Source organism: Chionomys nivalis, chromosome 24, assembly GCF_950005125.1.
Source record: "Chionomys nivalis chromosome 24, mChiNiv1.1, whole genome shotgun sequence".
Lineage (NCBI taxonomy): Eukaryota > Metazoa > Chordata > Mammalia > Rodentia > Cricetidae > Chionomys > Chionomys nivalis.
The window spans coordinates 47,140,109-47,164,270 of NC_080109.1; the positions used below are offsets into that span (position 1 = coordinate 47,140,109).

Genomic DNA, 24,162 nt, shown 5'->3' on the forward strand with positions numbered 1-24,162 from the left:
GGGTTTCTCCATAGCTCTTTTGGTTCCTGTCCTGGAACTAGCTCTTGTAGACCAGTCTGGCCTCGAACTCTCAGAGATCCGCCTGCCTCTGCCTCCCGAGTGCTGGGATTAAAGGCGTGCACCCGGCTCATTACATTTATTATATGTTGACAAATTTCCAGAGTAACACAAGTAAGATTTCCCACACTGGCAATTGAGAAGATGAGAAGATATGTATGGCTTGAAACAGCTGTTACTGACTGCAAACAGCTGGTCATTTTATTGCTTCCATATTTCATGTCCTTAGTAATATTAGGTTTCTGCCAGGTAATGGTGGCACATACCTTTAACCCCAGTACTTGGGAAACAAAGGTCTCTGAAGTTTGAGATCAGTCTGGTCTACAGAGAAAGTCCCAAGACATCATATCCACAGCTTCTGTTACACAGAGAAACCCTGTCTCAAAAAACAGTGTGTGTATATATATATATATATATATATATATATATATATATATATATACTGAATTTCTTTGTTACCACACAATTTGACTGGCATTTCCTTAGCCTTTTCCAATGTATCTTGTAATTTTGACTTTTTTTTCAAAAGAAAATATTAATTCAATTTCCTTTCAATCATATGTAAATGTACTTGGTGTTTATTATGATACAGGATAAATGTTCCTCTAATTCATATTCATTTGTGACTTGAAAATTTGAAGTGATTAAACATGAGCAACTGTTAGACATTTTTCATCTGTAATTTCCCTTTTCTACTATGTTACTAGGAACATTGCTTTTCTGAACCAATTATTTCACATTTTGTATTATTTTTAGATACTATGTGCATAGTGAAGAATATAAAGGACACAGTTCATAAATGTACATATATATATATATATATATATATATATATATATATATATAAAGAAAATATATTGACATAGAAAATGGCAGAAGTAGATTCTCCTGTCAGGTGTGAGACTTTTCCAGCCATGGAGACTTGGCTATGTTTGCAAGCCAGGTATGAATTCCCAACATTTTTGTAGGCATTAAGTACAATTAAACAGCTGGTGGTCACCCTCAAGATAAAAGTGCCTCTATTGCACTATTGAGCATATCGTGGTGGTCTGGGGAATATAGTGATTCATGGAACTTACAGTCTGGAGGACTACTGTTTGCTTCTCTCCCTTGGTAGCTCATAGAGCATCACATACCATGAAAGTCAGTCTGTGGAAAGGAAGCTTCCAGATCAGCTCCACATTTATCCTCCAAGTCCTATTTTTGATATGTGACTGGGATTTTTGCATCGTCATAGTGCATAGCCTAGATCTTGGAGGAGCCATCATTTCTTCATGTGGATTATCTCTCTGTCTCTGTCTGTTTATCTCATATATATGTACTGTGTTAGTGTGTGTTTGCATATATATTTAAAAATAATAAAGAAGAGACTGGATTTGGGAGCTGGAGTCACAAAGGGAGTGAAGTAGATATATTTCTAATGAATGAAGCTCTCAGAAAATTTTAGAAAGCTTATTATTAATAAAGCATAAAAAATCACTGAATCATTGTAGTTTTCCTCCTCTGCTAGACAACTGGACTTCTTGAAAGCCAATAAATTAGTTTTAGAGCCTACTCTTGTGTCTTTAGCTTGTAGTTAGGATGTGGGAGCTGTTCAATAAAAGGGTTCTCTCTTATCACAATGAAGGAATTTTTGCTTTCTAACGTTGCTGTTAGAAGCCATTACTTGATTTTTCACAGTGTAGCTTTTTAAAGCTTTCCAAATGAGATTCTCTTCAGAAGAGCAAAAGGCCCATTCACTAGATAATCTTCTACTGCTTGTTGTTTAGCAAAATAGAAAGTGTCTTTGAGAGATCCTAAATTGAACTGTGTATTTGGACACTTCAGATTCAGATATAGAAAGACCAATATGCATTTGCAGAACCAAAAGGATCAACCACTATTGAAGTAGTATAAAACAAGATTGAGGGAGGAAGTTTGTCCTTGCAGCCAAATCTGAGGGCCTGGGTTGGAGCCCCAGAAACCGCACAGTAGATTGAGAAAACTGACTCTCACAGGTTGCTCTCTTCCTTTCATGTGCACCCCTAGTGCTCACACAGACACGAGTGAACCACACACAAAGGAGAGGGATTCTGTGTTCATAGCATGTAGCATCTTCAGTCATAGGATCTTAATTTCTTGTTCTGGAAGGCACCAAGAAAAATAATACAATGTTTTGGCATTCTCTTGGATATTGCTGACCAACAACTCGAAGGGGACTTTTTAGTACTCAACATTTGCGTTACTGAATCTTGAGTATTTGTGGTGTCGATTTTCTTGTTGCTGTAACAACATGCCTTAGAAAATAACTTAAGGATTATTTTCTCTCAGGATTTGAGAAAATAATCTGTCATGATTAGGTCATTGTGGTGGCGAGAGTTGTTCCAGCTGTTACAGAAAGAGAAGGTACCAGCTGGTTACACTGCACCAATAGCTAGGAAGCAAAAAGATGAATATTCGTGTACAGCTAAGTTTTCTTCTTTTCATTCAGTCTGGAATTTCATATCAAGGGACAGTGCGACACACATTCATGTTGGGCTTTTTGCTGTTCTTGGTTAAACATTTCTGGAAACATTTTCAGAGACATAGCATTCATGTTACTCCCAAGTGAATCCAAAATCCAGTCAAGTTGACAGTGAGGAATATACATCACAGCATGGATGCCCTAGCAACATAAAATGTCATATCACTGGCAGATATACATACTTTAATTGAAACTTGAGGTAATTTTGAAATCTATGAAACTAAATGAATCATGAAAAATCTTCAGAAATTAAGTTTTTCATGTTTAAAATGCATTTGAATCTATCCTAACACAATCTAAAAATACCCTCCTTTCTTTATTATTTATATTGTCTTTGAAGCTATATTTCTAATGCATCTCTCTTTTAGTTCATTTTCTATCAAAACTGCTTTGATCCCAGACTGTTCTCTTGTTTGTTTCATTTGTGTTTCTCGGTGAGACACATGGGGGAAATGCCTATTATTTTAGTGACTGGAAGTTCAGAATAAAAAATAAATGATTACACAACATGTTCATGATCTTCTGGATCTAGAAAAAGTACTTCTTTCAGTTCTACTGGATAGCATACAGATAATAAATGCCATAAGAGCAGCATTATTTTGTGAATATTTCACTGTAGCACTCAAGTGTGTTATTCATGGTTCTAAAAGGTTGCTATGAGCAGGCATGTAGCAGCTTTTCCTTTCATTTTATGTTTTTAGAAAGTACAGTTCAATGCTTATTTCTGTGAAGGCCTATAAGACATCTAAAGGCACTTATAATGTGTGGACTATGGCAAAGCAGAGAACATTGAAATTATTTGAAGAAAAATCTTTTGTGTACAGATGAAATTGCCCAATGAAATTAAATACAATATGTATTTATTTCAAATATACTGATGCCTCATTCTTTCCATCACACCTTCTCATTCCATTCCTTTTACTGATGGATTTTTATCTAAGCAATCTACAGGACTGAGATCTTAATTGTGTATGTCATTACCTCATTACCATTCTTGTTCAGTGTATTGTCAATTTTCCTTTGTAAGAAATGTCTTATAGATCTTTCTCTAGTTTAGATGCTGAATGTCATTCAGAGACCACTATTTTACAATGTTTGGTCCACTGAGTTTGCCCTGGGATCTGAGAAACCAAACCAGAGAACTTTCTGTCCTGATATGCAAGGTCATGAAGAGCTTTGTGGTCTCTTCTTTTGCTTCATACTCAAGACGTGTCCAGTTTTGCTCTGATGCCACATGCCATTGTTTGACAATAACATGGTCCATAGACCATGGTCTAGAACCGCCAAATACATGAGCTTCAGAATCTTTCTCACCCATAAGTTTATTGTCTAGGGTATTTTGTTAGTAACTGCTTACCATAGATACCTCTTGTTACCTTTCACCTTTTTGTACAAAGTTCATGTAGATGTGAGGATTTTCTCAGCAGTGTAAATAACTTCTGGAAATATTGATGCATAATGTTAAGTCTAGAGTTTAAAAAGAATATTTTTATGGAGGGATATTCAAAGATTTCTGAGATGTATAACCACTCATTTATAATAGATATATAACATTAATAATAGATATAACAATAATCAATGGCTTATAAAGTGTATACACATACATATATGTACTATGTGTGTGTATGTGTGTGTGTGCGATTATATATGTTTAAACGTTTGTGTTCGGCATACACATTCTCCTAATTGTAGAAAGAAATGTGTATGTGGAACACAAAGGTCCCTATTCTGATTTTGTTCTTTTTTATATAACTTTTACAAGTTTTCTGTAATATATTTTCATAGTGCCACTTTGCCGAGTCAATGTCTTATAAGGACTCCTCTTTTACTAAATTGATATTTCCCACACCTCTTACTGCATCATAAAATTCCATCACAACAAGGACACTGCAAGTCAGGTTTTAGACTATAATGTATGTGCTAACCTGAAGATGACCCAGACTATGTGCTAGACACTTTTGCTTCTTTATTTTGTATCAAAGTTATTTGAATTTTATTTTTTGAGACGGGATTTCCCTGTGAAACAGTCCTAGCTGTCCTGGAACTAGCTCTTGTAGACCACACTGGCTTTGAACTCACAGGGACTCACCTGCCTCTGCCTCCCGAGTGCTGGGATTAACAACATGCGCCACCACTGCCTGGCAAATGTATAGCCCAGGCTGGACTTGAACTCATGATCCTCCTGCCTCTGCCTCCTTCAGCAAATCCTATGAGTGTGCACCACCACAACCTGCAGTGAATTCATTTTTTATAACATTATCTCCTCTCCAATTAACTTACTTTTTTCATAGTTTGAAGTGGAAATCTCTAAAAGCCAGAATCCTTCTCTAATAGATGGAGCTAATGAGCAGTGATCTAAGAACTGCTTTGTAGATATTCATTCTCTATCACAAGAAACTTACTTCCCCATGAAGAGACAACAAAAGCTATTACATAGTACTGTGCTCTGACAAGCAACATTTCACCAGCCATGGGACCCTCCTGAGACACTTTAGCAATTCCTTTGCCCAGTTTTTATTTTTCTTATAGGTCTGTTCTTATTCTGAAATTAGATTTTGAATCACTTCACTTATTTAAGGGCTTCATTTATCCCTGCTTATTCTAAGAATGAGACAGTGTGTTGTCAAAGAGTTAAAAACAGACATTTATGTGTGCATGAGATGGGGCATATTTTGAGATGTTATAAAATTATATGAAGAAAGTAAAAAGAAAATTGAGAGTAATTTAAATTATATTAAATTTGGTTCAAGTTGCATTAGGATCACAAGATTTCAAAAGATTGCCATGAATGGGCTGTCTGAAGTCCTAAACACAGTTGCTACAGATATCTTGGCTACTATTTAACAATACTGTAGCTTGTAGTTAGGGTTACTAATAGTATAGTGAGCACAGTCCTGTCTTATACTGTGTCATTGAAACCTTTATTATAACTTCATGGAAGATGTTTTTAATGAGGTTATTTTTCAATGCATTGAAAAATATATTTTATTAACAAGATAGACAAAAATTATTGTAATTTTTAATGTAGCAAGTCTCATAAAATAATATGTTCCCATTACATTTTACAAATCTCTTTGTCCTATTTTGAGTGTTATTACATTGGATAAACTGTAGATAATTTTGTAAGAAGATTGTAATATTGATGCATTCAGAAAAATAATTAGTAGTATAATATGACATTTACAGTGCTTCCTAATGATCATCTTATAGTTTATTTCCACGGATCTTTACAATGTCATTTTTCCCATGAATGTGTCTACTCGCATTATAGATATGATCATAGCAAATAAGTCATTATTCTATTTGTGATTAATGGTAAAATATATTTTAGTCATGTTGTTATATGAATGATAAAATGTTAGTGAATTCTTTCACGTTCTTACTGTAACTCTGAAACACACATCAATAAGCAAGTAGATGAGAGAATTGATTTAAAGTCAATGTAGGAAATATCTCTGCTAATTTCACGTTAATTGTCCCTTGTACACATTATGAGTTTAAGACCCAGAAAAAATATCACAAAACATTCTCCAGAACACTTCTGGGTTAGAGTAAATGCCATATGGCCCTCCAGAGCATTAGCTAGTGTCTCCTTTTAAATATTACCATGGCAAAATAGAAAGGGTTGATGAGCCCATGACGATGTAATAATTTTCATACAGTAGTTCATACAATAGTATCTTTATCAGGGAATCATATATTAGTTCCTTTATACACTTGTTATTAAGAACTTTTACCAACATGTAAATATCAAAACAAATGACTGCCTGACCACTCATTATCAGGCTCATAAAATAAAATATGCTCATTGCACTCTGGAATTAAAATTGTTACTGCAAATTAATGGCTGTAAATTTCCACAACTAGAACAAATTAAATAAACAAAACATACTTTATTTGCTGTCAGTTAAAAAATGCAAAACACACTTTTTCTAAAAGAAGAAAATTTGCAAATCATCCCAGTGTTTATACCCTTCAAGTCTGCGATGAGTAGCTTCTCAGGGGAAAGTCTCTATAGAATATTGCTTTACTTTTGGCACACAGAGGGTGCAGATGGCTAATTATTCCAGCATGAATCAAGACTACTCCCCTTGACAAAGTGAGCAAATTTGATAACTTATCTACTTGTTCATGGCTTTTTTCAAATGTTACTATTTTTGAATGCTTCAGGGAATCAAACACTCTCAGAATAAACAAATGATGACTACAGAAACTTTAGTGTTGTATAAATTTGAGAATAGCTTGAATGTAACCTGCTTTCCCTCTGAAAGAGAAATAGGAAAACACCTGTCAGTATCACAATAGTGTCATTGTTATTACACAACCAAAATTCCACAGAAAGCAACAAATTTATAATTTATTCAGTGAGAGAAAATGTAGTGAAGAGAAGTTTCTTCAGGAGAAACTACTGAAAGACTTTATAGAAGATATTGCTAATGAAAATACAGGGCTTGGCTTTGTTCAGAAAGGATTATACTAAAGAATTTTGAAGCACTGGATATGTAGGAAAATATAATCTCCTGATTCTGTAAATAATATTCAAATTATAGGACAAACGTCATATCAATTAACATTACAGTTAAAAGTATGTACTATGCTAAAAATACATAAACTCTAGCTTCACACCTCGTTTTGCTAGACATTTGTCAAACTTTTTAGTACATCAGTAAAAACCATGAAAATTCCCTGGCCTCAGTAGTGACAGTTTTGCACATATGTCGCCCTATTTGACTGAATGAAGTAGTGCTGATTTATATATTATCTTACTTAGACCAGAAATAATTTTACTTCCCCAAAACAAATGTTGAGTTTACATGTATAAACATGAAAGAAAAATCACTGGAAAAGTTATCTTGTTCTTTTTATGTCTATTTTATACATATGACAAATACTTGTGCATGAGTTAGTAAGAAAGGAAGATCCTCAATGACTTTTTTCTTCACTTTTTCATGTGTATGAGTATTTTGCCTGTGTGTGTCTGTGTATGTACCATGTGCATTCAATGCCTGTGGAGGCCAGAAGACAGAAGATGATGTCAAATACTCTGGAATTGAATGGTAATGAGCTGCTGTGTGTGGCCTGGGAAGTCAAACCCCGGTTATCTAGAAGAGCAGCCAGTGCTGTTAAGCATTGGGCCATCTCTCCAACTCCTCTGATCAACTTTGTATGACTTCTCTTTTATATATATGCTTTCCTTATCAACATGAGGCATCGTCTTCTGTTACTTTCATCTTTTTTATCTTTGGTAGTTTTTGTTATCATTTTTCAATAATTTTATTTCTGAGAGCTTTATACATGAGTACCGTGTCTGTCATCTTTTGTTCCCTTTAATGCCTTCATGCTTATTCCCTCCCAAATTCATTCTTTTCTTCAATTATTATTGTCTAGATGTGTGTTTGTGTGTCTGTGGTATGGTGTATCCACATGCATATGCACAACCTAATGAGCCAATTTAGTATCGCATATGTGATGTGTCCTAGGCTGACACTTGGGATTGCAACCTGTTTGTTTGATCATTCCTGGAAACAACTGATTTTTCCTCTCTCAGGAGCCTTGACCACCTCTATATCTCTTTATCTAGAGTAGACCATATGGAATCTTCCTGGACACATCTAAATGACAATTTGTAGGTGTAATTATGCTAGTCTTATACAGGCAACAATGAAGTTGAGATGCCATGGATGTGTTTTTGCAGTAATGTCTAGGAGACCCTGTCTAGCAGCAGACATCCTGGACACATGACTTTTGGGAGATTTGCAGCTCCTCTTCAGTCATGTTTCTGAACCTTAAAAGCAAGAGTTGCATCAAAGAGGTTTGGGCACTCCAAGTAACTTACTCTTGCATTTTGACTAGTTGTGTATATCTGTAATCATCTCTAACTGTTGCAAAAAAAATAATCTTCTTTGGTGAGGAGTGCTGCATGTAACTTTGTATGTAAGAATAAGTATTTAGATTATATTCGGAGATTATATTCATTAGGAAAATGGCAGGAGTAGGTTCTACTTAAGGGTCTGTGACCTTTACAACCTCCCAAAAGAAGATCACAATAATTGATAAATTATAGTTGACAAATGTGTGTGTTACTTTCTACTCTTTCAGTAACTGCATAACTATAGCTGGTTTTACAAACCTTTGATTAAGGATTTGCAACATGACAATATGCTTTTGCTTAAAGGATAAATGACCAAATGAAATCATGAAGCCATTTGTGTCTTGTAGCAGAGCTTCTAATTAGGCCTAATAATAAAACCTTGGCGTTAGCTCTCATGGGTGAAAACTGAAGGGTCAGAGAAACAGAGTATCCAGCCACTAAAGAGTGCTTACCTCTACCAATGCTCAGACCAATGGGAAAATCCTATCTCTAGGAAACCCCAGACTGCATGCTCAGACTAAAGCCTCATACTGTATCTGAGCTCCTGTCTCCTCCTGCTTGTATTCCTCTCTCTGCCCACCCATAGCTCTCCTGTTTCTGCCTTCCTAGTGCTGAGATTAAAGGCATGTGATTTGTATGAACTCTGTTTTTCTTTTAGACAGATTCAATCTTCTGTAGCCCAGGGTGGCCTTGAATTCATAGAGATCAGTGAGCCTTTGTCTCCCGAATGCTGGGATTAAAGGTCTGTGCCACCACTGCCTGTCCTCTATGGCTGTCTAGTGACTTAGCTTTGTACTCTAGTCTTCAGGCAAGCTTTATTTCTTAGATTACAAACAAACTATGACTACAACGCCCACACTATAACTGTTCATTTGAACCTCTGTACAAGCATTCCTCCAAAAATATCCAGACAGCATCCAAATTTTTCCATGTCCTGTTTTCATTATCATGTGTGCAGCAGTGAAGAAGCCCCAGGGATTCTATACACGGTGGGATAAGAAGAAAGTGAGCATTTAGCATAGTCAGTTCAGTATTTTGTGTAATGAAAGGAAGGGACAGAGAATGAAGACAAATCTTCCTGAAATGAGTGGCATGTATTCTCATAGAACTACCATAATCTAAAATCTATATTGGTCTTAGAGGATCGAATATCTTGTGGAATATGAATATCAATAATAAAAACCACTAATAGTTAAAAATACATCTTTATGTGTACTGTGCTGTGTGAGAGAGACAGACTGAAAGAGAAAGAGAGCAAAAGATAGGGAGAGCTCTATAAAAGAACACACACCATGTCAATTGCTTTCATTTTTAATAATAATCTGAACAACCCAGTGTTGACTTTGACTGGCTCCAAGACAGTTAGTGACATTTGCAATAGTGTCTTATACAATACTGAGAAAAATAAAGTGTCAGCTATATTCACAAGGACAGCAAAATGACTAGCTAATTTAATGCCCTGGTCATTTAAAGAAAACTGTAAATTTCGTGGACTGAAGTAAAAATGAAAACACAGTTATGCTACATGGCTAATAGGTTGACATCAGTCAAGGAGGTAGTCTTCAAAAGAAAAGGCATCAGATATTCTGGGACAGCAGCTGCACAGTCTTCTGGGACAGCAGCTACACAGTCTTCTGGGACAGCAGCTGCATAGATTTCTGGGACAGCAGCTGCACAGTCTTCTGGGATAGCAGCTGCATAGATTACTGGGACAGAAACTGCGTAGCCTTCTGGGACAGCAGCTGTGCAACTTCTGGGACAGTAGCCTCATAACCACTTCCATTATTTGATTACTTGAGTGTTATTTTTTTTCAGTACAGTGAGGAAAAGAGCAAAATAATGTGTTCATCTTCCTTTCCCCATGTTTTACATTTTTGTTGCTGTTAAAATTATGTAAATTATATTGTGAAAAATATGAAACTGCACAGCATCTTAAGCCAGTTCTCGCCTGGTCTGGCAGCTGCCACATGAGTGATTTTATCAGATAATGGATTCTGCATGGTAGGCCCTAATGCTCTCCATTGTGACTAGTGCCTGGGTCACGTGTTCGTTTCTTGTTCAGGGTCTGTGAAGCAGAATGAAGAGATATAGGCTTATATTGAATGGCAAAGGAGGACCATGAGAAAGAAGAATGGAGAGCGATAAAGTCCAGAGATATAAAGGGGCGTTAGTTGAATTAAATGCAGGAGTTACCCATTCTTCTCAACTGCCAAACCTTTTAACCCACATGGACCCTGTCTTTTATTTAATCAGCACTTTTTTTTTAACCTTAGACTCTCTCAGTACCTCATGTTGAGACTTCCAGAGTCTGATATTTCTGTTTAGATAATTGACTTTTGTTTCATATGTTTGTATTTGAGCCAGACTTAAAGTCTCTCCCCATGCTTTCTCTCACTTTCTCTCTCAAATACGCATATACACAGACATCTGAGACACACACAGAGAGAGAGAGAGAGAGAGAGAGAGAGAGAGAGAGAGAGAGAGAGAGAGAGAGAGAGAGAGAGAAAGCACTGACACTAATATTTCCTTTGCACCCATAACCTGATGTAATTGAAGTGGAAGCTAACAGTTTGAAAGATGTAATATGGTACTGTACTAGATATAAACAGTTACATAGTGATTTGAACTTCATTTCTCTTTTTGTTCTGCAGTCTTCAGGTCTGACTGTTTGAAGTAATGGACCATATTTTACTCAGTAAGTCATATACTCATGACACTGGTGGTTTAGAAAAAGCAGGTCATATGGGTTGATGAGTTTTTAAAAGATTTATTTTTATTAACCAATTTAAGATTGTGTTTATTTGTATGTCTGTTTGGGGTTTGTGCATCTGTGAGAGCAACTGCCCACAGAGCCAAAGCGAAGGTCAACTTCTCTAAGAACTCCTTACTGGTGGTTGTGAACTGTTCCGTGTGAGCCTTGTGACCTGAATTCAGGTCCTCTTAAATAGCAGGGTGTGCTACTAACTACTGAACCATCTCGCTAGCTCCAGAATAATAATGTATCATAGTGAAATTGTATATTTGCTGCCTTCCAACTAATGAGTCAAGACAAAGTGAAACAGTCTTGTCTACGCAAATTCTCACATTATATGCATGTGGCATCTGCCGTAGGTGGAATTACTAATAAAAGGGATCCATTTCCCTTTCTCTTTAGATTACAACATATACAGAAAGTAAAGGCAGTTAACCAACAGCTGTGCTGAGGCTGATGGCAGTGGTTATTGAGGACACAGAAGCTGATTCCACACACAGTACTCAGCGCTGTGGCATATATTTTCTCACTTAATGCCCGTTGTATTCTGACATATAACACACTGAATTTTGTATCAGTCATAATGGATTCCTATAGTTCATGAATGTGCTTTAAAATACAAGTAAATGAACTGGTACACACATTTAGTTTTATTCAAAAATTCTTAATATATAAGAAAATGAAATTCTAGGTTTTTAATAAAACAGATTTTTAAAACATAGTTTGTGAGTATAATTTAAAATTAGTGTCCTGCAAAATCCTGCTTTTATTATCTGAGGAATGAACTGTTTGCCATATTTCCATTAAGCTCAAAGTGAAAAATTAATGAACCAATTACTTGGATATTTCAAAACTAATTCAGATTTATTAGTCATGCAGCACAAACACCATCAAAGACTTAGGAATGCTCAGTTTGAGTTTAAGGTTCACTCATATTTAAATTTTAAATTCATTGTTTCATGAGCATAATAGAGCATCTCGGAGGAAAATAGAAGTTAAGTATTGATTTTTTATTAGCTGATAAATATGTTTAAATATGATTTATTTATTTATTGAAATGCTTTAATCTACCAATGATTACTTTAGAACAGGAAATATCAGGGAGTTAATGGGAGCAAATGAGCTTTGGAAATATATTTAGTGTGTCTGCTGGGGAGGTGATAGCTTGTTAGTAATAAAGCAGGATCAAAGTAACAGCGGAGACATACAAGCTTTTCTTTCTTTGTGCCCCTGCTCCATTCATGGGGACTCTGAGAATTAGCAAGACAGAATATTTTAAAACAGTTGTTGATTAATTTGTGTTTCTCAAAGAGCTATTTCAAAACTTCTCAACTAGCCACCCTTGTGTTGTCTTTGTTTGGCGGCATGAATTATTTTTGCCAAGGATGGAGCAGAAGAGGACTGGTCAGTATTAACTAAAGCAAATTCCTGAAACCTGCATATCACTGTCACTTTGACTCAAGAGGCTACATAGTTTCTAACATCATGTCTGTGAACCGTGCATGTCCTGGCTTATGAGCATATGACCTATGCAATCTCAGTGTCCTTTCTGAAATGTCTCACACTTGATTTATACTATGCTATTGCTTCAGGCTCTGCAAATTAGACAACTTGTCATGGTCTTTGACATGAAATAGTCAAGGAGCAATGAAGTATACTGTGGCAAAATTCACTGTTACACATGGACATAAAGGAACAGAGACCCAAGACTGGCTGTGTGCCTCTCCAGCAAATCTGATCTCAGTTTAAATCTTTATTACTGTTTTCTTGAAACCACAGCTTCTATGACAGCCATCGCCTTAAGCAAAATATCATTTTTATTTGTCTTGTGGTTTTCTAAAGATGGACGCTCTAAAGTAAACCAACACTAGTTTAGAGCTGTGTATAATAAAATGTTCTTTATTTAGGGGTTGACTCACAGATCACAGTCCTACATGAATAGGAAACAGAAACCAAATCTAGCAGCCCAAAGAGAACATGCAAGCTTTATGTCTGCATTTATAAGAGACCACACCAAGTGGGCTGCTGTTTTAAAGGCTATTGGCTGAAGAAGTTCACACAGCAGTTTCCACACGATAAATTTAAAAAGTGACTCACAAACATTTACTCATGTATAACCTGCCTCCTGGAACCTGGTAACCAAGATCATGGAGATCTTCACCCCTTGTAAACAGATCAAATTTGACTCCAAGTAAACCTCCAGAAATTATTTTTGTAATAAAAGTTCTGTATATAGTACTACATTCTAAAATTTAGCTGTCAGGATTCACGGTGGATTTCCTTTTCTGTGTCAGTAACAGAGCTTTCCTAAGTGTTTGGTTTTTACTTGAGCATATTTGCTTTGTTGTCTCCTCCACTATTCTCTGAATATGGTGTGCATGGTTGTTATATTTTATCTTATCAGTTTTGTTTGACTTGCATTTTATTAAAATTATAGATAAATGTAGTTCATTACTTAACCAAATAGTTCCAAGAGAATTTACTTCCTAAAATTATCTTGTTCCACCCATTCTTATGTCTCCTTCTCTTCATTTCTCTCAAGCACACAATTAATTGGCTTCAGCATCGTTTCTTACAACCCATGTTTATAGTTTTATTCTTATTCCTCTACACGTGTTTGAGATACACAACTTATTATTCAATGTGTGTGTGCATGTATAGGTACATGTGTATGTGAGGTGAGCTTGTACATGTGCATGTGTGTATGGAAGCTCAATGACAACCTTGAATGTTGCTTCTTAGGCAATTGCCTTTTTTTTAAGAGATGGAGTCTCTCATGGGAGGCCTGGGACTTGTAAACTAGACTAAGCTGCCTAGAGGAATTCTGAATCTGTAGTGACTCTAAATGTATGCTACAACACCAGCATACCCCCCCACCCCTCTTTTACATGAGGACTTTGGGGAACAAACTAGGGTTCTTGAACTTACAAGGCTAATAATCACTGAATTAACAAAGTCAGGGCTGCAGAAATGGCTGATGGAAAATGGCCAATACCTTCCAAACCATCTTCCCAGAACTATATTTCAGGTTTAATTATTATTTTGATCGACTTGTCATTCTGCATCATCAGGATTTATCTTTCTGTCTCAAACATACCATTTCATGCTTCTTCGTTATCTCCATTCTCTTGAAATACAATTTTCTGATTATATTAATTATGACTATACCACTTCTAGTCATACTGTACTATTGCATCTCATTTTTACACATCCTGTTAAAGCTAATCATTGTCTTCGTATAATACCTACTGTACTGTATATCTGGGAAATCTTTAAATCCTAACTCTTATCTTACTCTATATATTCCCTGGACTCATTAGCTCACATCAGCCATGCATCCCTATAGGAGAAGAGAGCTGCTTGTTGGTTCCCTGCCACTTAGCCCCAAAAATAATCACACAGAAACTGTATTAATTAAATCACTGTGTGGACCATTAGCTCTAGCTTCTTATTGGATAACTCTTACATATTAATTTAACTCATCTATATTAATCTGTGTATCAACACGTGGCAGTGGCTTACCAGGTAAAGTTCTGTCTGGCTCCAGCAGGGCTACATGGCTTCTCTCTGACTCCACCCTTCTTTCTCCTTGTATATAGCTTAGTCTTCCCAGCCCAGCTCTGTTCTACACTATCATTGGCTCAAGACAGTTTTTTTTTTTTATTAACCAATCATATTCACAGCATACAGAAGGGGATCCCACATCACCTCTGAATTTATTTCCACAACCTCTTGAACTCTGTTCACAGCTTTCCTCTTCTCTGAAGACGCCTTTGCCTGAGAGTTTATTCTCATGAATTGGAAAAAATAAGTTGAATTTAATTTTGGATGTAGGTAATATTCAATGACCTCAAACTTAGGTATGACAGTACTTGGACAAGTTGTTTTAATCAGCGGTCTTCTTATTTTCATTAGTTTTAGATTTTCACCGGTCTGCTCATATCTTCTACTAGCAAAAGCTCTATTTCCTGAAGGCATTGGGCAGAGTTGGCCATGTAAATTTTCATTTACAGATGTTCCAACAGTATCCTGTTTAAGAATGGCAACTTCTTCATTATCTGAATCCTCCCTCTTCTGTATCTTTCTACTTCCCACTGGCATGATGAAGGGCCAAGCATCCACATTGACTGTATGTACAAGAGGCCTTCTTCATACCATGTTTCATGGGATCCCCCTTTTTCATCCTGTCAAAAGTAGAAGGATCTGCCAGTGCCTTGGCCTTTGGAATTCCATGCTACAAGCCACATTATTTCTTAGTTTCCTCACCACAACATCAGTTCCAGTCACTAGGATCCACTCACTGTGTTAGCTGCTAATTAACTGTCTCAGCTCCTACAGTCCAGCCGCCCTCTGCTGTCTTGGTTCCCATATATTTCTGCATCTCCATTCGTTTTTTGAAAAAATTATTTTAGATGAGTTCCCTCTCCCTTCTGTCCTCTCACTCTCCCCACCTTCTCTCCACCCCACCCACATCCACTCCTTAGAGAAGGTGAGGCCTCCCATGAGGGATTAACCAAGTCTATCACATCACGTGAGGCAGCACCAAGGCTCATGCTGCCCCCACCCTGTATCAAGGCTGAACAAGGTATCCCTCCATAGGGAATGGGCTCCAAAGAGCTGATTCATGCAGAAGGGATAAATATGACTTCCACTGCTAGTGGCCCCACAAATTTTAAGTTCAATCTTTGTTGGTGCCCCAGCTTGTCAATCCAGGGTCAATGAGCTTCCACTAGCTTGAGTCAGCTCTTTCTGTGGGTATCCCCATTGTGGTGTTGGCCCCTTTGCTCATGGAATTGCTCCTCTCTCCCGCTGTATGACTGGATTCCAGAAAATAAGCCTAGTGCTTAGCTGCGAATCTCTGCATCTGTTTCTATCAGTTACTGGATGAAGGCCATATGATGACAATTAAGGTATCATCAATCTGATTCCAATGGAAGGGCAGTTTGGGTACCCTCTCCACTATTGCTTTGCTCCATTCTTTTCTTGTTACCTTGGTGAGTCATTGTAATAGAACAGGTGGTAAGTATATGTATATGTTGTTGAAGAATGTATATAATATTATTCAAATTACATAATTTTATAGTGTTTCAAAACACTTTAACAAACAGAATATAATTGAGTAGTAAATAAATGAACAAATGTATTTTACTATTCAAAATTCACATACTTGATTACAAAGAACTTGTCTATGATTGTTTTCAATTTCTGTTTGCTAAGGATTTGGTTTTTTTCTCTTTTGAATACAGATGGAAGCTTTAGACAGAGCCGACCAAACCTCACCTCCCTATTAGTGCAGCCCATCTCAGCGTCATTTGCTAAAAAACTGATTGCTTTGCCGAAACTGAGAATGGATAATGTTAGCTGTAGCCCTCTGGAGCTTCCATACAATGGTAAGGTAACCTGTGCTTCTTTACATCTGCTGAATACTTTAAGAACATTGATCATTTTTTATATCTCTTAAATTGTAAGGTCTATGATTTTTCATTTCAAAACTGCAGACTTTTGGTAGGAGAGGCATCTGTCCCATTCTGTGCTTCAGTAGGGATGAGTTTGAAAGGTATTTATAATTAAAATCTAAGAGATTCATGAAGCTGGAATATTTTTGCAAGGAGAAACAGGGAAGTTTGGTTTGTTCCAGAGAAAAGGAGCTTTACAAATAAAGCATTTGTACATGCATGGAAATCTGTTTAGCACAACTTCAGAGGTTCAGCTCTGGAGGGCTCGCTACCTGCCAGGGTTCAGTGGATAGCAGTGACTCTCTGGCAGTCTTGCTTCCTGCCAAGATTCAGTGAATAGCAGCAGCTATCTGGGGTATGAAATCTTTTAGTATAAAGCATTAAAGCCTAATTCCTGCAATTGACTAAAAAAATCCCTCTGTCTATACGCATCATTGCCCAGGAGATGTTTTTCGTTCGTTGGTGAAATTTGTAAGACTTGTTGGACTTTGCAAGATAAAACTGAAGCAGTTATGCTACCTGTGGTGGGATGAAAGCATGGGCTGCATCTTTTTTTCTGCCTTCAGCTTCAGCATTTAAGTTCTGAGGAAGAGACGGTCTTTACATGTTATTAAAGCTGCTGTGAACTAAGATTCCAGTCCTTTGGCTTTGTGTGTCCAGATCTGAGGCTCTATTCACTCCCAGTGGTTTACATCTGTTTTTCTCCTAACAACAAAAGCATTCAAATATGCTTTGAAGAAAACATTTCCAAAGTCAAGTTTGCTGGATGTTTGAGACATAGGAACTTTTCAGTGTGTATGGGCACATGCATGCATGTGTGTGTGTGTGTGTGTGTGTGTGTGTCTGCATATGGTTGCATTTGCCTCAGCACATTTGTGAATAGGAGAGGACAACCTCTGTGAGTCAGGTCATTCCTTCTAGAAAATGAATCCTAGCATCAATCTCATCAGCTTGGTGTCAAGGCTTCCTCCTGCTGAGCCATCTCTGCTGCCCTGAATCTGTTAATTCAGTGAAGAGTAGAGCTTTTTCTGCATTTCAGCAACTATCCACCTTTTAGAGTACTGATATTTCCTGTGATAACGTTGTAATCACCCATCTTACTTCTGAGTTAATGCCCCAGACTGTCGTCTACTGAAACATAGAAAAGCACACATTTGTGAGAATCAAAGATGGATATCTACCCCATATCTCTTGTAAACAACAAACTTCTGTGTGTTTTAGTGAGCCTCTTAATCAAATGATGATGGCAATTGCCTTCTCAGCAGTAAAGCGTCTTCACATGAAATGATGCTCTCTAGCTACAACCGAACATGAAGTTACAGACAGCAGGTATGGAGCTGGCAAAGAAAGTAGAAATTGAGAGTTAGAACTTCACATTTCCAGTGTCAAAGAATCAACATGGAAGATCTGCTAAGGAACTGTGTTATATAAAAATTTTTAGAAAAATTAAAATAGACTTAAACTTAAAAAAGAAGTTGATGTTTGTGAAGTTTTCATTTTTTAGAAAACAGATTTTTTTGAGACAAAATTTCACAGTAGCTATTGAACCAGACCTGGAACTCACTCTACAGACCAGGCTGGCTCAAAACTCACAGAGATCCACCTGCCTCTGCCTCACGAGTACTGGGGCTAAAGATGTACACTACCACCGCCCAGCCAGTAAACGGATTCTTACATTTTTCTTGTTTGGATAGCAAATGAGCATACTGAGAGTTTGTGTGATTTAATTTAAATGTAACTTAAAAGGAGGATAAGCACATCAAAGTTCTGCATAGAGCTATTTATGACTCACCAAAGACAATTAACTTCTGAGTATGTTATATACTCTTAAAATTGCATTAATTGCTCGACTGATGTGTAAAGATACAACATAAAAATACCAAAAAGGTTCTTTACTTTGAACAAGAACGATACTTCTGGTTTATAAATTAAAAATAGCGTAAAACCCATTTCAGTTGAATTTGTTCTTTCACTAAGCCTTCTAAACATAGTCTTTAAATATAGTTAGAAAACCTTACTTCATCAAGATTGAGAAATAGGTAAATGTATGTGCACATCAAATAATTATTTATTTTATTTGTTTAACTTGTTATTGCAATGGATCAGTATTCTCTAAAATCTAAGGAATGTAGCCAAATTTCTCCATTATAAGTGCTTTATGAACACTTTTACCCTTTTTATTTTTGACATTTATCAACGTTTTACAACAATTTAAGTAGCTCTGAGGGTTCTCTAAACTCCATAGATTGCCCTGACTCTCTCAAACCTGTTGGTATATTCCATCTCATAAAGCCTATTTACATACAGCAAAACCAAGATTCATTTTCTGAACTTTCTTTGAGCAATGACTCATTTCATCACTAGAAGAAAATTTAAAAACAGGTAGCTCTGGACTTTGCTTCATTGCTGGGACCATGATAGTTTATAGTGCTGGCTAATGGAGCCAGTGGTGAGTAGATTTAGCTGAGTAAGGGAGAAGGGGAGAGATGGAGACAGAGATGGGGGTTAAGTGTAAATGCTGGAGGTGGCAGAGGGATTATTAACCACTAAGTGAAGCAGTCATAGGTGAAGCGAAATTCGTTGAGTTGGCCATAAGGAAACCAATATATTTTCTTTGGAATGTAATAAATTTGTGTTTGTTTTTCAGTTATTTATACCAAAAGCTATCTAAGTGATTCAAATAATAAAAGGTGAGGAAAGAAATGAAAAGTCAGAACATGAAATAGGTTTAGGATATGTAAGGAAGAGATGAGGGCATTTTGTGGAGACTCTTTAGAGAAGCAAACCATTGAGCCAGAAAAACCACATTTGACTGAACAGAAACAGATTGGACTGATTAAATCACTGGATGCGCTGGATTTGCTGGTTTTGGTCTCTCTTTGTAGAGCCTATCTGCTAATTTAGTATGTTCTCAATCATTTTAATTGACACTCAGCCAGGCCTGGAATTGTTGGTGTCAAATATTAATTTGACCTCATGTTTAAGATTCGGGAATATATTGAAAATAATGAAGTGACAAACTATAGGTTAATATAACTTAAGTGAAAAATATACATGTATCAGGTTTAAAGGAGGAAATTTGATAAATTTGATTCATTTAATATTTAAAGGGAGAATGATTGCTTAATTTTATGCTGTATCAAACTCACCAAGAAAGACAAGTTTGTGCCAAAGTAAACGGTGTAAAACACAAACTTTATTTTTTATTTTTTATTTTTTTTGGTTTTTCGAGACAGGGTTTCTCTGTGGTTTTGGAGCCTGTCCTGGAACTAGTTCTTGTAGACCAGGCTGGTCTCGAACTCACAGAGATCCGCCTGCCTCTGCCTCCCGCGTGCTGGGATTAAAGGCGTGCGCCACTACTGCCCGGCGTAAAACACAAGCTTATCTCCTTAAATAGAAAGAGGAAAACTAGTAATGTAGCTCTGATTTCCTTATTCTTAATTTGACACATTCTCTGGTGAAAATTAGCTCCATTAGAATAATAAAGCAACACTTAACTCATAATATCATTTAGGCTTTTTTACAAGTTTCAAATTGTTGTAAATAGTTATATTTTGAATTTGTTATTATCCACTTGAAAGAATTCATTTACATTTCTTTAGCAGATATTTCACTATATATTTAATGTATTAATGTTACAAATGATGATTATGCAAAAGTTGTCAGCAAATAGCTCATTTTAACTATTCAAAACATAGTTATTAACAAGATATGTTCATTTACTTGGATCCATAAGTATAATTTTGCTACATCTGAAGCTAATGAAACTGTCTAATAGTATTAGCCTCAAGGATGCCCCATGGGAGGAAAATCTAGAGGAATCTTTCATTAAAATTTGTTGACTATCATCTATCCATCCTGTGATAAAACATGTTCTGAGGTACCATATTATTAGAGAGCTGATAGATTGACATGACCTCCAAATAATACTAACAATAAAAGTTATTAAACTTTTTGAACTTACAAAGGAAAAAATATATGTAGGTTATTCTTTTTAAGAAGAAAAATTGTGACTGTGTTTTGTATGAGGGTTGGTGTGCTAGACACTTTTCCAACACTGAAACAGAAATATTTGAGATGAAGGAGTATTGTTTGATTTTGTCTAACAGTGATAGGGTTTAGTTCATGGTCAGTTTGCCTTGTTACGTGGTCTGTAGTGACAAATCATTGAAAAATCTATCAGAGACATTGGCTAATGAAAGCAGAGTGAGGAGAAACATGGGAGGTGGTTCTTTCTCTTCCCGAGGTGGGTCTCTAGCTATCAACCTTGTTGCCACTAGGCCCACTTCCTGCAAGTTCTATTGTCTTCCAAAAGCATGACAGAGTAGAGATACTCACAGATCATAGGGAACTTTCATCCAGGTCTTAGGTTACTGACATCTAGTCATCAATGAAAAAGAAAATAGTCCTCAAAAACATGGACATAATTTTAGTTTGTGTACACAACTCTATACAGCAAAGCATATGGGTAAAATCAATGAGCTTGTGTATTCAACCCATATGTCATCCATATGGGTAAAATCAATGTTCCTATGTACACAATGATATATGTCATGCATATGAGTCAATGTGCTTGTGTACACAACTTTATACAGCATACATATGGGTAAAATCAATATTCTTGTATACACAACTCATGCATATGGGTAATATCAATGTGCTGTGTACACAGCTCTATATGGCATACATTTGAGTAAAATCAATGAGCTAGATCATAATAGTAAAGACAAATAACCAGCAATAAAGGCTGCATGTTAGCAGTTGCTGCTGTACCCCGTAGCAGTGACACCCAGTTCTCTAAACTCCAGCAACCAATTGCACAGTGCACCTAGGGGTCTGGGCTGGAAGCTAAGAACAGAGGAAGTTGTGGAACTAAAGAGCAGCATTCATGAGTTGCCAGTCTGAAGTCCTGGCATGAAAGGAAAAGGAGTTCCAGAATTCACTTTGAAGGACTGTTCATGAAGGATCTGAAATACAGAACACAGGTGTGAGACCTATTGTCCAAAGTCCACAGACAGTAGACTCAGACCTGTTTCCTGGGGAGTGAAGGTAGGGCTTACCCAGGGTGACAGAACTGTCATTCACCTTGAACTCCTCAAGTTTCCAGCGTTCTGTTTCATCAGTTAACTCTTAGAAGTGATTCAGCATAAATTTTTGTTTGTTAAACACTGAAAGCAATCTGAGATGCACGCTTTCAAGTAAAATCATTTTCACCTATACTATCCAATATCTCAGTGTTATTTTGTCATTTTGTAACTTTCTTACATTCTCATCTTATTGTTTTTAAACATTTAAGCATTTGTCTACTCTTGATAGATTACAGAAGCTCCAACTAATCTTTGGAGTTTACACATGCAATAAAATCTAATGTAATGTATATCATCTATTTTGATGATCTGTTTTTCACAATGGATAGATGTTGTAATTTACAAAGTTACAACCTACTGGAAATACCTTGCTCTTTCTGTTTTTACATCCTGCTATTTCACAGCATTTTTTGTTATTGTCTTTACACAGCTGTTCAAGTAAATATTATATAAACATGCTTGCAAGTCTAATTTGTAAAGCCCCAGAGCTTCTATCTGTAAGTCTCTATGCCAACACTGACCATTCCCTCACAAGTTATTGAGGCTCCTCTCAGGTTGAAGTGATCTCACTTACTCCTTCTCTTAGGCTTCAGTGCTTGTATGCTGATAGACACTAAGAGATGAAATCTCTCTGATCAGGATGAATGATTTAAAGTTCATTAGAAAACACTGATTATTCCTTGTTTCTATATTTCAACTCTTTGAGGTTTCCCCTGTAGGACAGACTCTGATATATGCTCTACAGGTATCTGAAATGAATGTGGAACACATAGTTTACAGGTAGTATTAATATATTTAATTTGAACTAAATTTCCTTTCTACATTATTCAAATATTCTATATCTTTCTTTAAAACAATCACCCAGTGTGAAGTGATTTGTCCATCTTGTTGTGTCAAATTTTTAACTTAAATGTTTTGAGTTCACTTCTTGTGTGTTTTTGTTCTGAACACTTGTTACTGATTAGTAGAGCCATTCAAAGAATAAAACAAGGTTCTTTCTAGCAACACATGCCTTCATTGTGTTTAGACTCATAATTATTTAGCCTAAGATGGTTTTGGTTGTTTTATTTATTTTTGCTATTTTAGTAATGTTTTGCTTTTAATTTTCTAAGTCTTAATCTCTATTTCCATATGTCTCAGTAGAACAAATAGCATGCATTTCAAATGCAGTGTTTTATACAAATTGGAGCATTTGATTCAATACAATTATTTTAATTTCTATGTCTTTGCTTTTCTGAGCTTAATTTGACATGTTTATCTATACCACATTTTTTATTTTTGTGGTTAGACAACTTATTAGTGTATTAGAACTTGAACTCATTATGTTCTTTTGGGGTTACTGTAATAATTTCTGCCTAAGAATCCTTCATTACTTTATTACTTCATGAGAACTGACTGTCATCTCCTAAGTCCAAAATGCAGCCTCTATAATGCTTGCTTCCTAGACAAAGAGTCATTATTTTGTTTCATTAAAATAAGCCCCTTATTGGGGGAAAGAAGACCAGTTCTTAACTTCATTAATCATCCTTTTGCATAACATACTTGCAGCCCACCAACAAGTAAGAGGCTTCACAAAAACAGCATATTAAAATGAGGTGGAGGACACCTGATGACATTAGAATATCAGTCTTTATGATGTCCTGCCTGCAGGGTTCAGAACTTGTTCATGCCCTTGTACTTCATAAGGTTGTACAAAAACAGTGTCTCAGATTCATCAAATTCTCTGAACTTCCAGACAGATGATTATATAATTTATGTGTGTTCACATTTTAACTTAAATTTTGACCTAATTTTTCCTTAATGTTTGACATTTCTCAATACTTTTAAAGAAATTTATTATTGTAAATTTATTTTTACTTGGAAAATGTAGTCTAGTATCCCAGGCAACCATATTACCTGTAAAGAAAATCTACTCTCGGCCGAGGCGGCGGAGGCACCGGCAGGCAGGCCCAGGCAGCGGAGGCACTGGCGCTCAGGCAGGCCCGGGCAGCGGAGGCACCGGCAGGCAGGCAAGTCCGGGCGGCGGAGGCACTGGTGCACAGGCAGGCCCGGGCGGCGGAGACATCGGCAGGCAGGCCTAGGTGGTGGAGGCACCGGCAGGCAAGCAAGTCCGGGCGGCGGAGGCACCAGCAGGAAGGCTGGCCCACCCAGGTGGCAGAGGCACTGGCAGGCAGGCCTAGTCGGCGGAAGCACGGGCGTGCAGACAGGCCCAGGCGGCAGAGGCACCGGCAGGCAAGCAAGTCCGGGCGGCGGAGGCACCGGCGGGCAGGCCCAGGCAGCAGAGGCACCGGCGGGCAGGCAGGCCCAGGCGGTGGAGGCACTGGATGCGGAATAGTGCATGCAAGAAACAGTGAAGCCCACACTGAGAGCAGATTGCCCCGCTACAATTAAATCAAACCCAATAGATAGCATCGGTAAGAGGAGATGGGCAGACG

General features: G+C 37.0%; 1 protein-coding gene across 1 annotated transcript in view; it reads left to right on the forward strand.

Moving 5' to 3' along the window:
• Window positions 1–24,162, forward strand: part of Naaladl2 (N-acetylated alpha-linked acidic dipeptidase like 2) — a 701,987-nt gene that overhangs the window by 298,728 nt on the left and 379,097 nt on the right. The window contains exon 7 of the mRNA XM_057756897.1: window positions 16,431–16,574. Within this exon, the coding sequence (XP_057612880.1) occupies window positions 16,431–16,574 (144 nt within the window). The remainder of the gene's footprint in view (window positions 1–16,430; window positions 16,575–24,162) is intronic.